Source organism: Magallana gigas, chromosome 6 (genome assembly GCF_963853765.1).
Source record: "Magallana gigas chromosome 6, xbMagGiga1.1, whole genome shotgun sequence".
Taxonomy (NCBI): domain Eukaryota; kingdom Metazoa; phylum Mollusca; class Bivalvia; order Ostreida; family Ostreidae; genus Magallana; species Magallana gigas.
Window position 1 is genome coordinate 40,949,289 of NC_088858.1, and position 20,341 is coordinate 40,969,629.

General features: G+C 32.2%; 1 protein-coding gene across 6 annotated transcripts; it reads left to right on the forward strand.

Moving 5' to 3' along the window:
• The first annotated feature begins 48 nt into the window (after window positions 1–48).
• LOC105330790 (uncharacterized) lies at window positions 49–16,498 on the forward strand. 6 transcript variants are annotated; one of them, XM_066086920.1, is made up of 13 exons: window positions 49–112; window positions 3,197–3,242; window positions 3,340–3,547; window positions 3,671–4,082; window positions 5,235–5,296; window positions 5,660–5,806; window positions 7,928–8,023; window positions 9,108–9,187; window positions 9,926–9,997; window positions 11,755–11,832; window positions 13,933–14,013; window positions 14,305–14,385; window positions 14,849–16,498. In XM_066086920.1, exons 2-13 carry the CDS (start codon window positions 3,219–3,221, stop codon window positions 15,368–15,370), a joined length of 1,863 nt encoding a protein of 620 aa, XP_065942992.1. In that variant the 5' UTR covers window positions 49–112; window positions 3,197–3,218; the 3' UTR covers window positions 15,371–16,498. The 6 variants fall into 6 exon arrangements, with proteins under 6 accessions (XP_065942992.1, XP_065942998.1, XP_065942997.1 ...); XM_066086926.1 differs by having other exon boundaries at window positions 50–112; window positions 14,882–16,498; XM_066086925.1 differs by having other exon boundaries at window positions 50–112; window positions 11,761–11,832.
• The last annotated feature ends 3,843 nt before the right edge of the window (window positions 16,499–20,341 follow it).

A 20,341-nucleotide genomic window follows, 5' to 3' on the forward strand; every position in this document is an offset into this window, starting at 1 on the left:
ATTAGTAAAATACTTAACAGCCAAAAATTTCATTTAAATTAAATTTTTTCAGGTATACTCAATAAAATATCGGGCTCGAGATACAATACATTACCGAAACTGAAAAAGGGAGGTAATATTTTGCTTTTATCACTTATGATATATATTTCCCAAGTTTGTTATGTTATGACGGATATATGTTGAATATGATGAAAAAACTCTTGTTTTTAAATAATTTTTTATTATCGAATCTTGCCTCAAAATAATAAATTCATCAGAAATATCATAGTCATGTTGGTGGGTATTTTCACTTTCATACACATATCTACTTTCATAACCAAGACTGTAGGTAAATTCGCAATTAGTCATTGTTGTTATTATCTACATATATCATATTTAGCTACATCTGTTATCTTATTATTTCATCAGCTCCATCTTAAAGTCCAGATAGGAATGATAAAATACTTCAAATCTTATTAACTAACATGTTCAACAGATTTACATATATGGCCAGAAATTAGTCTTGACTTTTACCCCTTTCTATTTGTAACCAGTAACATTGGTTACATTGGTAACAATGTTTGATTAATAGTGAACATTGATGTACTTGTGACAGGTTACAGTGGTTACTGGTAACATTATTCTCTTTTGAGAAGTGGACAGGCATAGTCTACATCCATGGATGTAGGGAATGCTGGAGAAAACGTACCCAGGAGAAAACGTACCCAATTTCTAGGGTACGTTTTCTCCAAGAGAAAACGTACCCTATGGAAATAATAAATAATGGTTTTCATAGATATTCTTAAATGAAATAAATTATACAATGAACATTTGTATCATTTGTTGCTGTAGTTTTTAAATGCATAGTCACCATGGTCACGTACTTGAATTATTAAGACAATAATTTGTAACACACATACACGAACGTGGCCTGAGCAGTTTAATTAGTCGACAATTAATCCACCATAAACGAAACCGTTAAATAATTAGTTTTTATTGCAATCTCATTTGGAGAACTAAATGATGAGTATCTCAAGAAGTCGATATGGCGTTTTTAAAAACATTTTTTTTGAAAATTATCTATAAAACAAAGTTGCTTAATAAAACCAAGTCCAAGTCTTTTAAATATTTGTTTGATTCATATATATGGAAACTACTACGAGATGTAACATTGAACAGTCAATTTGCTTCCGACGCCACTGACATGTATAATGTGGGGAGAGTGAATATTTCTTCCTCCTGCGCGGGGAGGCAATACATAATATTACATAATAATAACTCCTCAGGTATTTAATTGATTATCACTATAATTAAAATCAGGGGATCTCGAATAGAGAAACTCAAATCGGTAAGGCTACCGATAAATGGATAATTAGAAGAAGTAGACTGATAACACTTTATGAAGGTCATAATTTTGTACTAAAATAAAAGTTGCTACAATTATTATAAAGATATCATTCATAAAATGAATATATTTCTATACATCTATGCATTGAAATATGCATTAAAGTAGCATTTGAAAATTATTTAAAATGTCCAATTTATAAAGTATTAAATTCATTTATCTATGAAATTCTTACATTTCTGTATATTTATTATGCAATTTGAAAATAGTATTTAAAAGTATTAAAAACTATTAAGTAGTATAATTATGAGTTTCATAGGGTACGTTTTCTCCAGGAGAAAACGTACCCGGGTACTTTTTCTCCTGGAGAAAACGTACCCTAGAGATTGGGTACATTTTCTCCTGGGTACGTTTTCTCCTGATACCGATGTAGGCTATGCCTGTCCACTTCTCAAAAGAGAATACTGGTAACATTGGCTACAAAACAGAGTTAGGTTTGGGTTAGTTTAGGGTTAGGGGTTAGAATTAGTTTAAGGTTATAGTCTGTCCCAAGATATTTATGCAGTACATTTCGACGATTTTTAAAAAAATACACATACCTGTGAAAGAAGTGCACTTGTAATAGTTGAAAGGGATAATTTCGAAGATAATTTCATTGACGCATTATCAACTGTCACTCAGAAAAATTCACAGGAACGAAAACAGATTCCTTACGGAGATTTATAATGGGGAATGTTTACATCTTTACTCCATTCGGAATACACTCGGAATACATCGCGCAATTTTTCAACGTTATCATCCGGGCTTGCTGCATTACAAAATCTCCGTAGACATCACATTTTTTAGCATTGTATCGAAACCTGATATGCTAACAGGGGCGTTTTGACTGAGAAATCTTGGAAATTTTTTATACTTTCGAATGAACATCGTTTAAACCCTGAGGTATTTATGAATATCAAGCAATTAAGCAAAATGTGAATTCAAGATATCTTGGGACAGACTATAGGGTTTAGGGTTAGGATTAGGGTAAGGGTTAGTTAATGGTTAGGGTAACCATTGTAACCAATGTTACCAATGTAACTAATTTAAAAAAGACCCCCTGTAAATCATGAAAATGACTGTCACCACTGTTACCCTATGTCACCAAGAGAATATAGCTGTAACCATTGTAACCAAATAAAATAAGAACCTAAGCTAAACAGAAAAAAGTCTTGTCACCTCTGTTACCTTTTGTCACCAATAAAATATAGTTGTAACCATTGTTACTGGATGAAATTAAGCCATCCAGCGGAAAGAAAATAATTAGGCCTAGTTTTGTCTTAGCTTATGTTACCTTTGTGCCTTGTTACTTGTTACAAATGAAATGGGGTAAAAGTCAGGACTAATTTCTGGCCATATTGTCCTAAACTGGTATTTAACACCTGAGCAATTCTTTATATATCCTTGCTTATAACCGGTTCTTAAGAACCAGGTGACACAAACAGGTATTTGAATGAAAGCCTTATATTTCCGGATAATCAATTCATTAATACACCAAGTAGAAATTGATTTCTGTCTAATTCGTCCCCCAAACAAAAGAAATCATATTTCTTTCATTGCAGTTCTGAGAAGAATTACAATAGCTGTTTCTCCTCCAGAGACCAAGCAGAAACTATTACATGATGTAAATAAGATTACCCATAAATCAAGTCTTTTTTTTTGGGGGGGGGGCTATCATGGCTATCAGTGTATTAAAGGTTCCCAAGCTATGATTTGTACAAAAAAAAAATGGCATGGAATATTATGTTATTCAAAAATTTTAAAATCAATTAACCAGCTGACATAACTAGCATACATGTTATATCATTCTAACTTTCAAATTCTTATTTTCAGATAAATCAAAGATGAGGAAAAAATGGCACATGTAGCACTTATATTGGTAAGTTGAGCATGTTGATTTAGCTCAGAGAAGAATTACACAGAGGAAATAATCATAAAAGAATTGTTTACCCTTGTTGCTATGATTTATTTTGTAGGTGTTGTTAACACTCTGTTATGGGGTGTCAAGTCGCCCAATCTCAGTAATTGAATGTCCTGACCAATATGCGGAGAATATTTGGTTCAACAGGGCGGTGAAGGTATGTCCCGAAGATCGTCAAACCTACCACTGTCTGATGGTGACCAGCATTACATCAACTGCACGGTATGGAGAATTTTGCCAGAAACCAGAAAGAATTCGAAAGGGTGAGCGAAATATGAGTCTACCGGTATTTACATAATATGAAAGAAGGTCAACAAAATCAACTATCAGATGAATTTTGACTTTTGATTTTGATTTGGAATTAACTGATGATTTTGTATTTCTAGGTGAATTTGTTGTGTACGATGTTACCACAAAGACCATTGAGCACAAGGCTTGTCCTCATGGGAGATTTCAACCTGTGGAGAGGACATCCAATTCCTCCATGGCTTACCAGTGTGAGAAAGTTATGACTCCTTGCAATTTACAAGGACAAAAACCATGTGATGATGGCAGGCCTGATGAAGACAGGACTTGTGGATGTGAATTTGAAAAAGGGTACTCTCTGGAAGCTCTTGCCGATATCAGTAATAATGATGTATCCTGTGTGCACCCACTCAGTGTTGATCTGACGTGCACTCAACTGGATATGTGTACAGAGGAGCAGGAGCTGAATAAGTATTACCAGTGTGTGAACAAGTGTCCCGTTGGCTACTATCGCCGGAATGGGGGCGGCTGTTTTCAGCTTCCCATCAACATGTAGGCAGTTTACTATGTTGTCTCTTTTACTTCAAAATAAGTTTTACCAGCTAACTTTGTGAATACACTGCATACATAGTCTGCTACTGGGGAATCATTTTTATTCATGGGGGTCACTGTTCGTGGGTAACCAAAATTTTCATAGTTTGTGTGGACTTATTTTCGTTGGTAGAAAGTGTAAGATAATGTTATTAAATAACACACAAAGGCTTGTGTATACGTTCCTTGGAATGTAAATTTTTGGGCAGGGTTTACCTAAGGAAGCCACAAATGTTAGTCCACCATAAACAATGATGATTCCACATTATATCGGGTATTCTTTCATGATCGAATCATGCAAATGAAAAAACAAAAGCACAAACTTAGCATGTCTTTGTTATCTTCATGAGATACCTCAAGCATTTAGGTTCATCTGTGTAAAAGAAACAAATGTCCACACTCTGTTTATGTTCACTCAGTACTAGCAAAGATTTATGCAGTGGGGATTTCATTGGCTGATTGAAAAGTCATTCTTAGGTGACCCCAAATAGCTTGTAAAGTGTATTGTAGAGAAGCAATTTTGCAAGTCTTGTTTTAGTAAAATTGAATAGTGACTCCTTGTAAAATTGCATCCCAAACTTTTCTTCATTTCTATTAAATTTTTAAACACTTGAATTAATAATACATTGTAATTATCGGTATGTAGGTAAAATACACTGTACATTTATGATTAAGTTAGTTAGCTACTTGGATTGTAAAGAAAAAGGTTAGACAGGTGATGTTTTTGGCACATTGTTTACCTACTGAATTAAGTCAATGATAACGATAAAAAAACCTCAATAACATTGCAGAGTTCAATATGTTCAGCTTTTGGTGGAAATAGAAGATGATGCTTGCATGGATCCAGAAAATTTTTCCAGGGGGGTGGGGGTCTGACGGTTATTTAAGTTTGCCGGGGGGGGGGGGGGGGCATATTTTTTGGTAATTTTATAATTTAATTTAAAGAGATATGAATTTTCCAGGGAGGATCTGGACTCCCTGACCCCATCTTGATCTGCATATGGGATGTAAGAAATAAAATTAATGGAAAAAATAAAAAATGAGATTTCAGCACAGGCAGTGGAGTATATGAAGCATAGAGAGTATTTAATTTCAATTTTCTTTTTTATGAAGGTCATCTACTCCAAGCCCGACTATCACCACAAAATCCAATTTGGTTACAACAACAGTCAAAGGTAATACATGTATAGAAAGGTATAAGTTAAATGTATTAAACTAATATGATTATCCAGGTTGTCAGGCCAAGACAACAATATTTTGGGCATTCTTTTTTTAACCTGAAAATACGGCCAGTTGGTAAGGAAATAAGTTAAATATAATTTTTTCACATTGCCAATCGGACTGAACTCATATACTTTGTTTTTCTAATTGTCAATGAGACAAGACCAAGACTGGACAAAAAAAAGAAAACCCTAATTAATATTAGAATTAAAAATCTAATCTTCATCAAACAGAGTTAGATAACTGGTATACATTTTGTCATGTAGCATTTTTAAAATTTTTAAAATCATTTTCATATATTCATTTGTTTTTGGTAGATGATTCAGTAGATAATGTGATGATACCCAATAAGGAGAATGACAAAGGATCAATTGCAATTGCAATGGGAATTGTTTCCATTGTGTTACTGATGACAGCAATATCTGCTGGAATTTTTTGTTATTGTGGGAAACAAAACTGTTCAGGTAAGATAAATACACTTCCCCCAATTTTCTTTTGTTATGGAGGCTGGATGGTAAAAAATAACTCTCATATGGTCTGATCTACATATCTTAAAATCTTAGATACGATTATTTTTAGCCAAAACATGGGTTTTTTTTTAAATATACAAATTTGTTTTTTTCTCTTTAACTTTAATAAGAGATTTTCTTCTCATTGAGATATGGACATGATCAATACAGCTCTTTTAAATGTAAAAAAAAATTCTGTGTATATGATATAAATGTTTTTGATTAATTTTGAGATCATGCTTCATTGTGTCAAATTTGGATGTTGAATGTCTTGACCATGTTAGCTGAGGTCACCTAAGGAAAACAATTATTAAAATCTGAAAATTTAGAAATATTTCATAAATTACTTGACCTTTTTGGTAAGTTTATAAGTTGTTTCGAATGTTCAAATGAAGAAAAAAGATTTGTTTGACACAAATTTCTGAAAGGCTGGATTTATTTTCAATATATCTTGTTTACGAAGATTTATTTTGCCTCTTAAGGAGTCTTTAATTCACATTGATGAAAATGGCATTTGTTTGTTCATAGAATATCAACTACATTTTAAGGTTTATATATATAGCTCTGGTCAGCTATTCTGATCACTTTTTGTCCTGCATCCGTCTGTCTGTAAATTTTTTACATTTTCAACTTCTTCTCCAAAACCACTAGGCCACTTTAAACCAAAATTTGCACAAAGCATTCTTAGGTAGGGTAAATTCAAGTTTTTTTTTGATGAAGGGCCTTGCCTTCTTTCAAAGGGAGATGATACAAAATTATTGAAAATTTGTAAGTATTTTTCAAAAATCTTCTTCTCAAAAACCAATTGGCCAGAAAAGCTATAACTTGTGTGAAAGCATCCTCAGGTAGGGTAGATTCGAATTTGTTCCAATCATGATCCCCAGGGGTAGGGTGAGGCCACAATTGGGGGTGGTTGAAATTAACAAAGGAGTCCCGGTATATATATGTAGAAATGCAGATCTTTGAAAATCTTCTTCTCAAAATCCAATTGGTCAAAAAGGTTGTAACTTGTATGGAAGCATCCTCAGGTAGGGAAGATTGAAGTTTGTTCAAATCATGATCCCTGTGGGTAGGGTGGGTATACAATGGGGGTGGGGGGGGGGGTAATTTTTGCATAAGAAGATATAGAGAAAAATCTTTTTTTTTCACAAACCAATCGACCAGAAAAGCTGCAACTTGTGTGGAAGCATTCTCAGGTAGGGTAGATTCAAGTTTGTTCAAATCATGATCCTGGGGTATGGTGGGACCATAATGATGGAAGGGGCAATTTTCACATAGGTAAAAAATTAAATTATTTTTGTAAAGATTCTTGCAGATATTTGTTTAAGATCTTCTTGAGAACTGTAATACCCATTATAAGATATGACTTTGAAATCATCCTGTTCATAAGTGGCTCAGTATTGAACATAATAATATCTGAAGAAAATTTTGAAAATGTTTTTATTTCATTTATGCCCCCCTTCGAAAAAGGGAGGGCAAATTGCTTTGCTGCTGTCTGTCTATCTGTCAGTTGGTCAGTCCACCAATAGTTTTCGTTCATTTTCTTCACAGAGGTTGCACAAATTGAAATCAAATTTGGTATACAGATTAACCATGTTAATATTAAGGTCAAGTTCGATTTTGGGTATGATCATGCAGTTTTTGACAGAGTTATGCCCCTTGGACTTAACAAAAACCCTCCAATTTTTTGCAGTTTCCAATCATTTTCTTCTCAGAGGTTGCACATATTGAAATGAGATTTAGTATACTGATTCATAATGATATTTAGGTCAGGTTCAATTTTGGGTACGATCAAGAAATTTATTGCAGAGTTATGCCCCATTGCCTGAGAAAAATTCCACTTATTTTCAATTAGTCACAAGTGTTTCACAAACACCTCCTTTGTGTATATGACTCCATCAATCTAACAGGTGAGCAATGTGACCCATGGGCCTCTTGTTTTATAATAATAGAGGAGAAATACTTAATGAATGTAAAGGGGTTAACCAGGAATACAGTAACTCGAGGACAAACTTACAGACTTGTTTAAAATTAATATCTTTCTACAATTAACATTTGTTTTCATCATCAAAACAGGGATATCTGCTGTCTGTGGACTTTGTAACCAAAGTACAGATGACACCAATGGAGCTAATGGCTTCCCTGCTTGTATCATCTGCTGCCATGTTACTCGTAAGTGTTTTGAACTCAAATTTGTCAACATTATACATGTACATTTTTAAAAAAAAATTGTTTGGATCTTCTGATAATGAGTTAGTGAAGACTATAACTTGTAAAAAAGAAAATGATTCAGAAAATATCACTTATTTTCAAAATTTGACCAATCCCAATTATTTTAAAACAAACTGATCCAGCTTCAGATTGCCTAAAAATTAAAAATCAATAATATTTCCATCGATTAATCAAATGAATTAAATTGTTCAGTTAATTTACAAACCTCATTACAACCAAGCATCATTACTTTCAGAAGAAGTTGTTATAATTGTCAAGTATAATATTTGTTTACATTTTCTATAATTTGAGTCTTGAACAGCTCAATTCTGATCAGATGAGGTTTAATTCTGACGATTAGCACTATTTCTTAAATTTCACAATTTTGTTTACTTTCTTAAAAGAGTGCTTAACATTTCTTCTGTATAAGACATATCTCTTTCAAAAAATTTAAATGGGGGGGGGGGGGGGGGTTGAAAAATATGAGGAAAAGATAAGTTAATGAATCATTGAATTCATTTGTAAAAAACGGTGTAAAACTGTATTTAATGGTTGTAAACTATAGTTTACAAATGCTAATCTAAGTTTGTCTGTAATAAGAAGTTAACAATACATTTCGGTGATAAATATAGATTATTTCACGTCTGTAAACTATTATTTACATTCGTTAACTTTAGTTGAAAGTTGTTAATCATACTGGTAGTTTCACAAATTCTGCAACTTACTATATTAAGTCTTATAAAATATTTTAGTGAAGTCTACAGATCTTTAAACCGTATCTGTAAGATAAATTATGTTTTGCTTTCACAGATGATAGTTTCAGTGGTAATTATAGTTTACATTTTTAAAACATTAATTACGTTAATTAATTGCGTTAATTACAGTTCAGGTATGTGGTTTACAGGCTTTGCATGAAACTATGTTTAGCTCATTTTTGTGAATTTGGTATTCCATACATGTACATAGGCCTTTTGATTTTGGCTCAGAGCTTTTGATAGGATTTAATTTTTAAAAATATGATTAATATGTATTTTTTTTATTGTAGATCTTAATCAGAAGATACATGTGAAGAAAGCAGACACAGTAGCAATGGGCAATAAAAGTAAAATAACGAGCCTTGACACGGTAATTATTTAAGAAATGAACTCAATGTCTACCCAAGTTATACTCGTATAACCTGGGTTGGGGCAATTTACGCTTTATAATCCGCGAAGCGGATTATAAAAAAGCGTAAATTGCTCCAACCCAGGTTATACGAGTATAACTTGGGTAGATATTGAGTTCATTCCTTATAATTTAATTTTCTGGAATTTGCTGTACAAATTGAGTCCGTTTTACTTTTAAAAACGATATAAATCTGTTCAAAATTCAAACGTAACGTCAAGTGAATTAGTACGTTGGTGCATTGTGACGTGTCTTGTGACGTGCAAACCAGGTTATACAAATTTAACTAAATTTTTCTATCCAATCAAATGCTGCGTTACAACCATAATTAAATTATTTCCTGGTATTGCTTACTTTCATACTGTAAATTCCTTATTTTATGTAAATCGGAATAATATAAAATCGCAACCATCAATTTTTTGTTGTCATTTTCTATAGTTCAAAAGAGTCTGAAAAATAAAAGCGAGGTTTAAAAATCTGATATATCCTAATATCTTAGGACTTGAATGATATGAGATTTGAAGGAATTTTATATGAGAAAAAACTTTATTTTCGCTTTACTTTTTACTTTTACACCTCTTTACTTCACTTTTATTTTTACCAAAACTAAACAAGCTTGCAGAATTGATATGGAAATTTATTTTGATTCATTTAGGGATAAGTTATTCAAAGTGTTTTTAATTTTGATATCATTTGCAGAAAAAGAAAAAAGAGAAAAAGAAGAAAAGTGAAAGTGTTGAAAGTCTTCCTCTTCTAAGTCAAGAAAAACAAGTAAGTCTTTACACAACACATACACATGTATTTGATGAGACCTATTGTTAAACCGAATGACATCTGTAGTCAGTCCCAAGATATTTATGCAGCACATTTGAACAAATTTTCATAAAAATACACATACCTGTGAAAGAGGTGCAATTAAGGTCAGACGACACGTTCCTCAATTTTATATAACTTTTTTCAGGAATTTGTTAATGGTTTACTACTACTTTGACAAGCTTTCTTGCAAAAAAGGGTACCTTACCAAGCATATCTGCAAAATACTAGAGTATGCAATTTCCTAAATAATCTTCTTGAAAATACACTTGAATTGCTGATATAAAAATAAATAAATATACAGCACAGCGAAATTCACTATATTGAAACTCTATCTCGGCCGGGGCAGGGCTTTGAACTCACGACCTCTAGAACCTATACGCTTCTGGCAGTGAGCGGCCATGGTTCTAACCACTTGGCCATCTAGACGTATAACCATATACAAGTAAATTTTTATCATTTTAAAAATAATTATAAAATTAATATTTTTTATTGGAACTCTTCAATAAGGGGGGATACAAAAAAGATGCTCGAGGAACGTGTCGTCTGACCTTGAGATAAATGAAAGGGAAAATATCCAAGATAATTTCGTTAACACATTTTTGTTTTTTCACACAGAAAAATGCACAGGAACGAGAACAGATTTCTTGTGAAGATATAAAAAAATGGGATATTTTAACATCTTTTCTCCATTCCGAGGTCACTCTAAATACCTTACACAATTTTTCAATGTTATCATCCAGGTCTGTTGCAATACAAAATTCCTGTAAATGTCACATTTTTTAGCTGTGTATTAACTGAAACCTGATAAGCTGATATTAAGGAAAAATCTTGGAAATTTTTCATACTTTTGAATGAACATCGTTTGAACCCTCAGGTCGATCATTATAAACTTTGAGTAATTAAGCAAAATGTTAATTCATTTGATGTTTCTTGAGACAGAGTATTGATTAGAGGATTAGTTATGTCAAAAAGGAATTGAATAGAAAACATATGTGATTCAGGTGTAAATGTGTCAGAAAAGAAAATGATTAGTTGATTGATCATGTCTTTTTAGATTTGCAGATAGCTATGACAAAAAAGCACTACTAGATGAATGAATTATGAGTTATGACTACCGGTATTTGGGTTAATTTGTCAGTGTAGACAAAATTAGACATTGATTATGAATGTAGACAATAACTTTACTTTGATCATAAAAAGGCTGTTTTTGCATTATATTTTTATCAAATGCCTCGACACAATCTATTTGATCTAAGTGAATTTAACACTACAGTGTGATAATGATAAAATAAAATTAGGACAACACTTTGAGTTATCATATTTCATACTCTCTTGAATATACATGACACTGGTATTTGTGGTAATGATATCTATCAAAACAGTTTTAGGTAAAGCTGGTCAGAAATGAAGTATAACACTTTGACTTAAAAAAAGAAAAGAAAAGTGAATGTTGCGCACAGGGTGTGTGCATTGTGTTAAACTCAGGGTGTATATTCTTGGATAGCAAAAACATGGTACATCATTTCATAAATGAAATATTTGGAGTTAATTTACATATCACATATTTTCAACTGGTATGATTTAGTTGATAGTATTTAACTTTACACATGACAAGATTAGACATATAGGGGTTTTAAAATACACATGTACTATTGAATATCATATTAAAATAAAAAACTTTCAAATTAATACTTGAATTGTTATTTTTGTTTTACCAGGATATTACAGATGATGGTGGAAAGGAAGACAGTGATGACTTGACAGTACCTAAAGCAATTTCTGGTTCCAAGGTGTGTAGGAAGCAGTATTTTTCTATATGTACATTGTACCAGTTTTTCAAAGATGATAACCAATTCTGTCTCTCAATATATGTTATACTGTAGATTCCATATTTTACAGGAGTATTTAATTCCACGATTCAACTGTTTTGCGTCAAATTGCGAGAGTATAAAATTGTGCACACAGAATTTTTTATCATACAGGTGTAGTTTCATTTAGTATACATCTGTCTGATATATGAAAGTGAGATTTTAAAATCTGCAAGGTGTGCTTCTTGAAATTTTACCAAGATATTTATTCCTCCTGTTTCATTAGGAATCAGTATTCTAACCAAAAGTTTACATCTGCTTTTTAGCTCACCTGTTGTCTATCCATCCATCCTCCTGTCCATCTCTGTAAACATTTCATATTTTTTACTTCTTCTATATAACCCATGGACCAAATTAAGCTAAACTTGGTACAATGCATCTTAATGGAGAGGGAATTTTAAATTGGGCAAAATCCTTTCTGAAAGAGAGACAATTGTGAAAATAGGGTGTGTGTCTAAAAATCCTCTTCTCAAGAACTACTGCATTGGAAATGCTAATATTTACACAATAAAACCTTCACAAGAACTGCATTGCTTCAATTTGTTAAATTACTATGCAAGCATCCTCAAATAATTCAGATCCTTAATTGTAATAACTGCAATCCGAGACTAATACAAGGGCCCTAAGAGATGTTCAAAGTTTTACATAGAAACTAGACTTTGACCCGTGCGTGCACGGGTTGACATTGCATATGATATCGGACATTTACGAAATAGATAAATCGACAAACTGTATTGTTGACATTCAATCGCAACTTCTCTGGCCTTTCCGTCAAGCTCGGAAAAACACCTTGAATGTATTAACATCGCCGGATCTTAGAATTTTATACAAAATGGAGTTGCTTCCCATTAAAATAAGTATCGGCTAGACAGCCTTGTATGTCGCTTCTGTGTTCTATTTCAGGGTATATCATTGACGTTAATGAAGTATAGGTCACATCTCAACAGATCGTAAAATGCATTGTATTCAGAGCAAGTTTAATAAAAAGGGGGCCCCGGGGGGGGGGGGGGGGGGGGGGGGGGTGTCATGGATGCCTAGGTAATGCATTCAAGGTGTTTTTCTGATCTTGACGGAAAGACCCGAGAAGTTGCACTTGATTATATAAATGCACTTAGTTAGAGTTATCTCTTGTATTCCTTTAATGAACAGAATATAAGACAAATTTTCAATGAAAATTTTCACGTACTTGTAATATCGTTTCTGAGTTTATCCATGCAAATGTGATATTGTGGAAACATAAACTAAAGAGCCTCCCTGATTTAGCATGAATGTAATGCGCATGTGCAAGATTGTAAAATCCAAAGAATCCAGATAATTTCTGGATTTTTTAAAGGAATTTTAGTTGATTATTAATTGGCAAAGCTTGATTGAGAAAAAATGAAAACAAATTGGTAATCTTCAAGAACCAATAATGTTTAAAATATATAAAACAAAAGGCAGTACTCTTCCAATTTCTCGGTATTAAGCCCAAAAATTCGAGTCTATTATTTAGTAGTATAGATATATAGGGAAAATGAGAATCTTTTCTCAAGAACTGCAATTGGATTACTATGCTAGCATTTAAAAAAAATATAGATAAATATAATTGTGAAAATCGTGAACACAGACTAATATGGGGGCCCTAAGAGGGGTTGAAAGTTTAATATAGAAATATGTAGGGAAAATGTTAAAATACATCTTCTCAAAGAACTACAATATTACAGTTTGTGACATTGCTCTACAACAATTCTAAGAAAAGGTAGATTCTAAATTGTTTAAATTATGACCCCAGACTATTACTGGGGCCCAAGAGGGGTTCAAACAAAGTTCAACTTAGTTTTTGGTAAAAATGTTGAAAACTTGCAACAAAATGATATAATGAACTGTTGTTCATGGGCCTTTTGTTTGGGATATTCATGTTATATACTGTAGATGTATAGAGCCAAAGGTGGATTTCAAAAATCTACTAGAAAAGTCTTGTAAGAGAAACAAATTCTAAAAGTGATAACAGCAATATAGATAAAGTGAAATTTTTTTTTTCAGGGGTCGGATTCTGATGACTGTGTAAATGACGATGCCCTGGATCCAGAAGCCACAACCCCTAAAGAGATAGCCAGTGACAAGGTATGGATGACAGTCATGACAGTAAAGTATACCATGGTTTTATCATTACATGTAATTGTTCACTGCAGTACAATATCTAATAACACATTGAATGGATTATTTGCCACAAATTTACATATTCTTGAAACTGTGACTCTCATAATCATTAAATATTAATGCCCATGAATATTATGAAACCACAGTAATACAAATTTAATAAAAACCAAATGATCCCTTAATTTCTCATCAAGTGCTTTACGGGTGGTACCAAAAAAAATGCACTTCTGATATGATTGATACTTGGTTTGTTAGGACCAAGATCCAGATGACAGTGTGGTTGAAAATACAGCAGATGCCAACTCTACTATTCCAAAAGAGGTCGAAAGCACAAAGGTATGGGTGATACATGTATTACAGTTCTTATAAACTTATATTTTTAATACTGTAAATTCCTTATATTACGCGAGTACTTAATGCCGCGATCCTGCTGTTTTGTATCAAATCGCGAGAATATAAAATCGTGAACTCGGATCCTTTATCCATATTCCTTATAGTTCTCAACTCTCAGAAAAAAAATGGCGAGGTTTGTGCGAGGAGAGCTTCTCGCGATTTTACGCGGATATAAATTCCTCGCATTTAATTAGGAATTTACAGTACCACAAAAAATAATTGTTTACATTTACACATTGTTACTGATAGTGTTGTATTTGTGTTTTGTAAAAACTTTTGATTAGAAATGAGAGAGAGAGAGAGAGAAAGAGAGAGAGAGAGAGAGAGAGAGAGAGAGAGAGAGAGAGAGTAAAAGTTTAATTTAAGAACCTGAAATTTTAGCCCTTTTGAAAATCTTCAATAATAGATGAAATTAAAAGAACTTGATATTCGACTCCAGGAGATTGAAAGTGTGGAAAAAGAAGACTGCAATGAGTACATGAAGGACATGAAGCTGGCTGCCAAGAAGAAGGGTTGGGAAGTAGAGGATGTTCCTAAAGATGGCAGCTGTTTTTATCACTGTGTTCTGAGGCTCTATGTATCCAAAAATGGCTGGGATGTGTCCACTCTCCGGAGGAAACTGAGGAAATACCTTGAAAGCAATGCCAAACAGTACAAGGACTTTGTACCCGAGAGTTGGGAAAACTTATTGAGAGGCACTGAGAACAACAAATGGGCGGATCATGTAGAAATCAAAGCCATGGCAGAGATGCTGAAAGTTCCCATCATTATCCATAAGTTGAATTCCACTGGGGATCAGCTCGAGGTCAAGGAAGAAATTACGCCAAAGAACTGTCATGTGGAACCCCTGAACATTGGGCATATTCTGGTGAACAAAGAGGGGTTCCATTTTGTGGCTTTGGTACCAATGCGACTGACGGAGAGTTGATAAACCTTGATGTTCATTAGGTCGTCAGGAAATTTTAAGTATCTTACCAGCTCAACTAATTCCTAACAAGTGCCATATATAGAGTATATGTAATTACTTAAATTGCATAATATTTATGTTGACACAACTATCAGGGAAATCAGTGGTATCATGCTTGCATTTGTAGATCAAAGCATTTCGCAGGAAAAGATGCATTATTCTATCATCATGAAAACAAGTCTATAGAAAAAAAAAATTCTAGTACTGGTAGTTAAAATTTTCATAGGAAAAATTATCACGATTGTAAAAGTATTTTTTGGGATAAAATCCTTATTTTTGACCCAAGTTTTGTCCTTTTCAGTTTACTACTAATATATTGCTTACATATAAACGGAAAAGCACACATGCATGTGCATGATTTTTTTGCAATGGGCTGTGATAAAGGAACGACTGATAATGATGGATTCCCTTGGAGAGGTTGTTAGCTGTGATACATGTTTTTTGCAATAACTTCTTTGTTTGTCATGAATATAGATGATGTTACCGTTACTTATAGAATAGGCCACATAAAGATTTTATCATCACTGATGCAGTGTCGCTCTTCTAGTTAGGGGCATTGTCGATATAGTGTTTTGCTTTGTATTATAAATGGCTGTATTTTGGTTGTGGAAGTTTCATGTTACCATTCTGTTTTCGTTTGTTTCCATGTTGCATTGTTTTGGGACCATGTTCTAACATATAAAGAACTGCGTTTTTTAGCCAACTTTTGTAGAAATGATTTTTGTTGAGTTTAATTTGTTTATGTTTGATTTATGTGTCCTTTGAAAGAAGTTTTAATGTGATAACAATATGTATTCTGTAGATTCATAAGATACATGTACCTATCAAGGTGAGCACTTTTTACCAATGTAAAACTGTTGTAAATTATAATCAGCCTTCATTTTGTTTACTATAGTGCTGTAAATGATTGAAATCTATTTTATATATGTATTGAAATATTTTTAGATTTTCAACAACAAAAAATCAATACGTTTATTCTTCAATTTTTAAAGAGATTTATTGGTGTCTTTTAGGGGGCATAGAATTGATAGTAATTTTTCCCAAAAAAAATAAGATTAGCAGTATCGTATTGTTATCAAGTTTGATGTACTTTTGTAAAAAGAACGTACTTGAATTGCCTCTAGAAGTCCTGTATATAAAAAATTAGACTGTTTTAAGGTAAAAATATTTTTAAGATGAATTTATAAACATGGTTTTTAGAGTATCTGGTATACTACAGTTGTACATTTTTTTAAATTAACTTAATATTTGTAAGAAAGCTGTAAATTTACTGTTTTTTATGGCAATTTTATCAAACATTGGTATATTTATATAAAAAAAAAATGGTTGGTATAATGGTATTATATCAGATTATATTTTAACATGGAATTTTTTATGCTTACATGCATATGCTGCAAATATGCTGCTGATTTTGTATTCTGCTAGTTGCTATCTGTGTTGTAGAAAGTAGAATTATTTTTATATGAGTATTCATGGGAATAAGAGCATTGTTGAAAAGAATTAATTTGATTTTTTTTGTCATAAGTACAAATGTGTTATGTAGGATACAGTAAGAATTACTTAAACCAACAAAGGTATATCTTGGATATTTGTTTTTCCCTAAAAAATGCATATTTATGGTTAAAATGAACTTTGATACTAAGAATTATGGATACAGTTAACTGATTTTCAAACCTTCTCTGTTATATAAGAAAGTGTCAATACAGTATATGCATTTGATTTCTTTTTTTGCAAATATCTATTCTTCTTTTTACATACGATTTTCCGCATTTACCTATTGTTTTCTAAAGTACAGATAGGTTTTGCACTGAATACTTCAATAAGCACACTACGTACCTAAGGAAAAAAAATTTTACACATGTACATCAAGTCTTAAAATATATAAGTTATTCCTTATTAGAATTAAAAAAAAATACTGCTGTAGAAAAGTTTATCATTAAGTTCCTAGAACTTTGATCTCACAGAGTTTTACTGTAAAAAAATTATAAGATGAGATTTTTTTTTACTTCAGTACCTACATGTATTTTGAAATTTTTCTTGAAAACTCAATGTGAGAAAAAGGTGCTTTTGACGCTTGATCTCATAAAGCCATGTGTAAGTTCATCACACCTGTAGTCTTTGTTTGGAATTTAGTCAGGATTGCCAATAATGGATTTGATAAAATTGAATGTTTTATAAAAACATGTATGTATAAATTCACAGACATTAATTTTTTTCCATAATTTTATTTCATGCATTAATGCCAATAAGTTCTGTTTATTAAATCACACATGAATTATTATTCTGATATACCGGTAAGTGAAATGTATCATATGACGAAAGTAAAGTGTATACATGTTAATGAATAAAATGTTTCAGAAATGGTCATAGCTCTATGCTTATATAAAGTGTTAATAGCCATATTTCATGTAATACAAATTACACAAATTAATCAACAATATTGTGTAAAGTGTTTTGAATTTTATTCATCAATTATTGTTTTTACATTCTGAAATTTTGAGGAAGCACCAATCGCATCAGTGTGTCAATTAAGCATGCACTTTTTGTTCATGAATACCATTAAATTGACACAAACACATACATTTAGTCAACACATTGTATAAAGAAATGATAAGATCAAATATTAATGTAGTTGGTTTTCATTTAAACATTTCCCTGTGAACCATTGCTCTTGTATTTGCTTTCATTGTTTTGTTACTTTGTTGCGTTTTACCTGGTTCTGTTATCATTGAAAATATTCACACAGTCATGTACATGTATAAAGCTGTACATTTCCTGGCATTTCTCTTAAACATTATATGATCTATCAATTTTCATTTGTATGATTATGTTAATAATTTTATTGATGGATGACATTAATGATTGGTATGATAGTTGATGACTCATGTTGCTCCGAAGGATGACAGACTCTAATTTGTTTTGTGCATGCTATTGCACAGGTAAAATGACATTTATTTCATCAAGTTAAGCCAGAAATCTTGAATCTAAATTGTTATTTTACTCTCTTTACAAGTCATTGATCAAGTTTTAATATGAAGGTTTTTCTAATGCTGTATAATAGAACCATTTTAACAGGAGCTTGGACTTTGAATAATTGTCAAACAGCAATGTGACATGGTAGGCATGTCTATTTTATTGTAGGCCACTCAGCCATGGCTCTTTGTAATCAACATTTGTCTGACTATTGAGCTAAGACTACACAAGCTGTATATATTTCGCTTGACATCAGCGTCATTTTTAACTCTTTACCAAAGAATAGATACATCCTACCTAAAGTCCAAGGTCTTGTTAAAATGGTTCTAATTAGATGAAATGATATGTCCTCTGACATGCTTTTAAAAAAAGCTTATGGCATAGTCCTTTATGAGAAATAATGACTTAAACTCTTACCTGAATTTTAAATATTTCTATCTATTACAAGCATTTTTTTATCAATGACTCTTTAGAAAATGTCTATAGATTAAAAAAAATTATTCATACTTAAGTTTTGGAATTGTCATTTTGTACAATTATTTATTTGCTTTTGAATTTTCACCAGAATTTCTGCTGTAGGATTAAATTAGGTCTGTCATCCCTCGGTAACATCCAACGAGGTTGTGACTGGTTGTTATAGAAGTAAAATAAAAAGTTTACCACTATTTGACTTTATTTTTGGCTTGGCCTAGTTTTACCATCACTTATCAAATAATGATGTTGATGTTGTCAGATTTTGATGTTGACATGACAGATAATTGTGTTGACTTGTCAGATCTTTATGTTGACTTGTCACTTATTCACATGTTTAAAATTCAAAACTAAAACGTTTCCATGCCCAATTTATGCCATCCAGCTGTATTATTATTTTCTGACAGGATGACATAAGGATCTGAAAAGTCGAAATTACCATCTTTTAAGTCAACATCATGTTTTGACAAGTTGACATAATTATCTGACAAGTCAACATGATTATTTGACTAAACTACATTACATCTGGCAAGGCAACATCATTATTTGACTTATGAATAATTTTCTTCAAACTAGTGGTAATATTTTTTCTATCTGATAATTAAGTTAGCTTGGCAGATCTGTATGTAGACTTGTCAGATAATTATGTAAACTTGTTAGATCTTTATATCGACTCCAGATATAATGATAAGTAAATTGCAGTTAGTTGCACTAACGCGCTTTGACCAAAAAAATATTGAGTTTCTAGTCGGTACGATTATTTTATGACAAGTCAACATCTAATGATCTGACAAGTTGACGTAAATATCTGACAAGTGAAAATAAATATTTGACAAGTAACGGCAGATCTGTGCCACCATATAAAAGGTCAAAGACTTTTTGAGATATTGTCGGGAACAAAATTGCATACACAAAGAATATAAAAAATTATGACCTTGACCTATCAACTAAACTACTTGACAAAAGGATGGACAGTCCGCCCCCTGTTGCCACGTATAGACACAAAATTTTCAGTCGGTGAAGTCGCAAATAATACTGGATTTAAATTTCCATAATCAAAGTGTTTTTGTTTAAATCCTTTTTCTAAAATTATATATAGAATTTGTTAATATAATGGTGAGATCAGTCTTGAGTTAAATATCCCCCCCCCCACACACACACCAAAAGAAAAAGATTTCCAAGCTGCAATAAAATAAGTTTGCAAATCACAAGTAATTAAACCCAACAATAACTACTATTTAATTGTAAATTAATGCAAGTGCTGTTCTGCCAAACTGGTTGCATCGAAAAATGCCTCACATTACACCCCACACTTTTTTTAGTAGAAAAAGTTCATTAGCTCTAGCTATTTGTTGACCTTATTCCTATGGCAAGGATTGCAGTTGTACAATAAAGTGACAAAGAATGCATGCATTACATTGCATAATTTAATCGCTATTTAACAACTTCGTGCTTGTTGGGTCACTGGAACTCTTCTGGTCCAAGAAT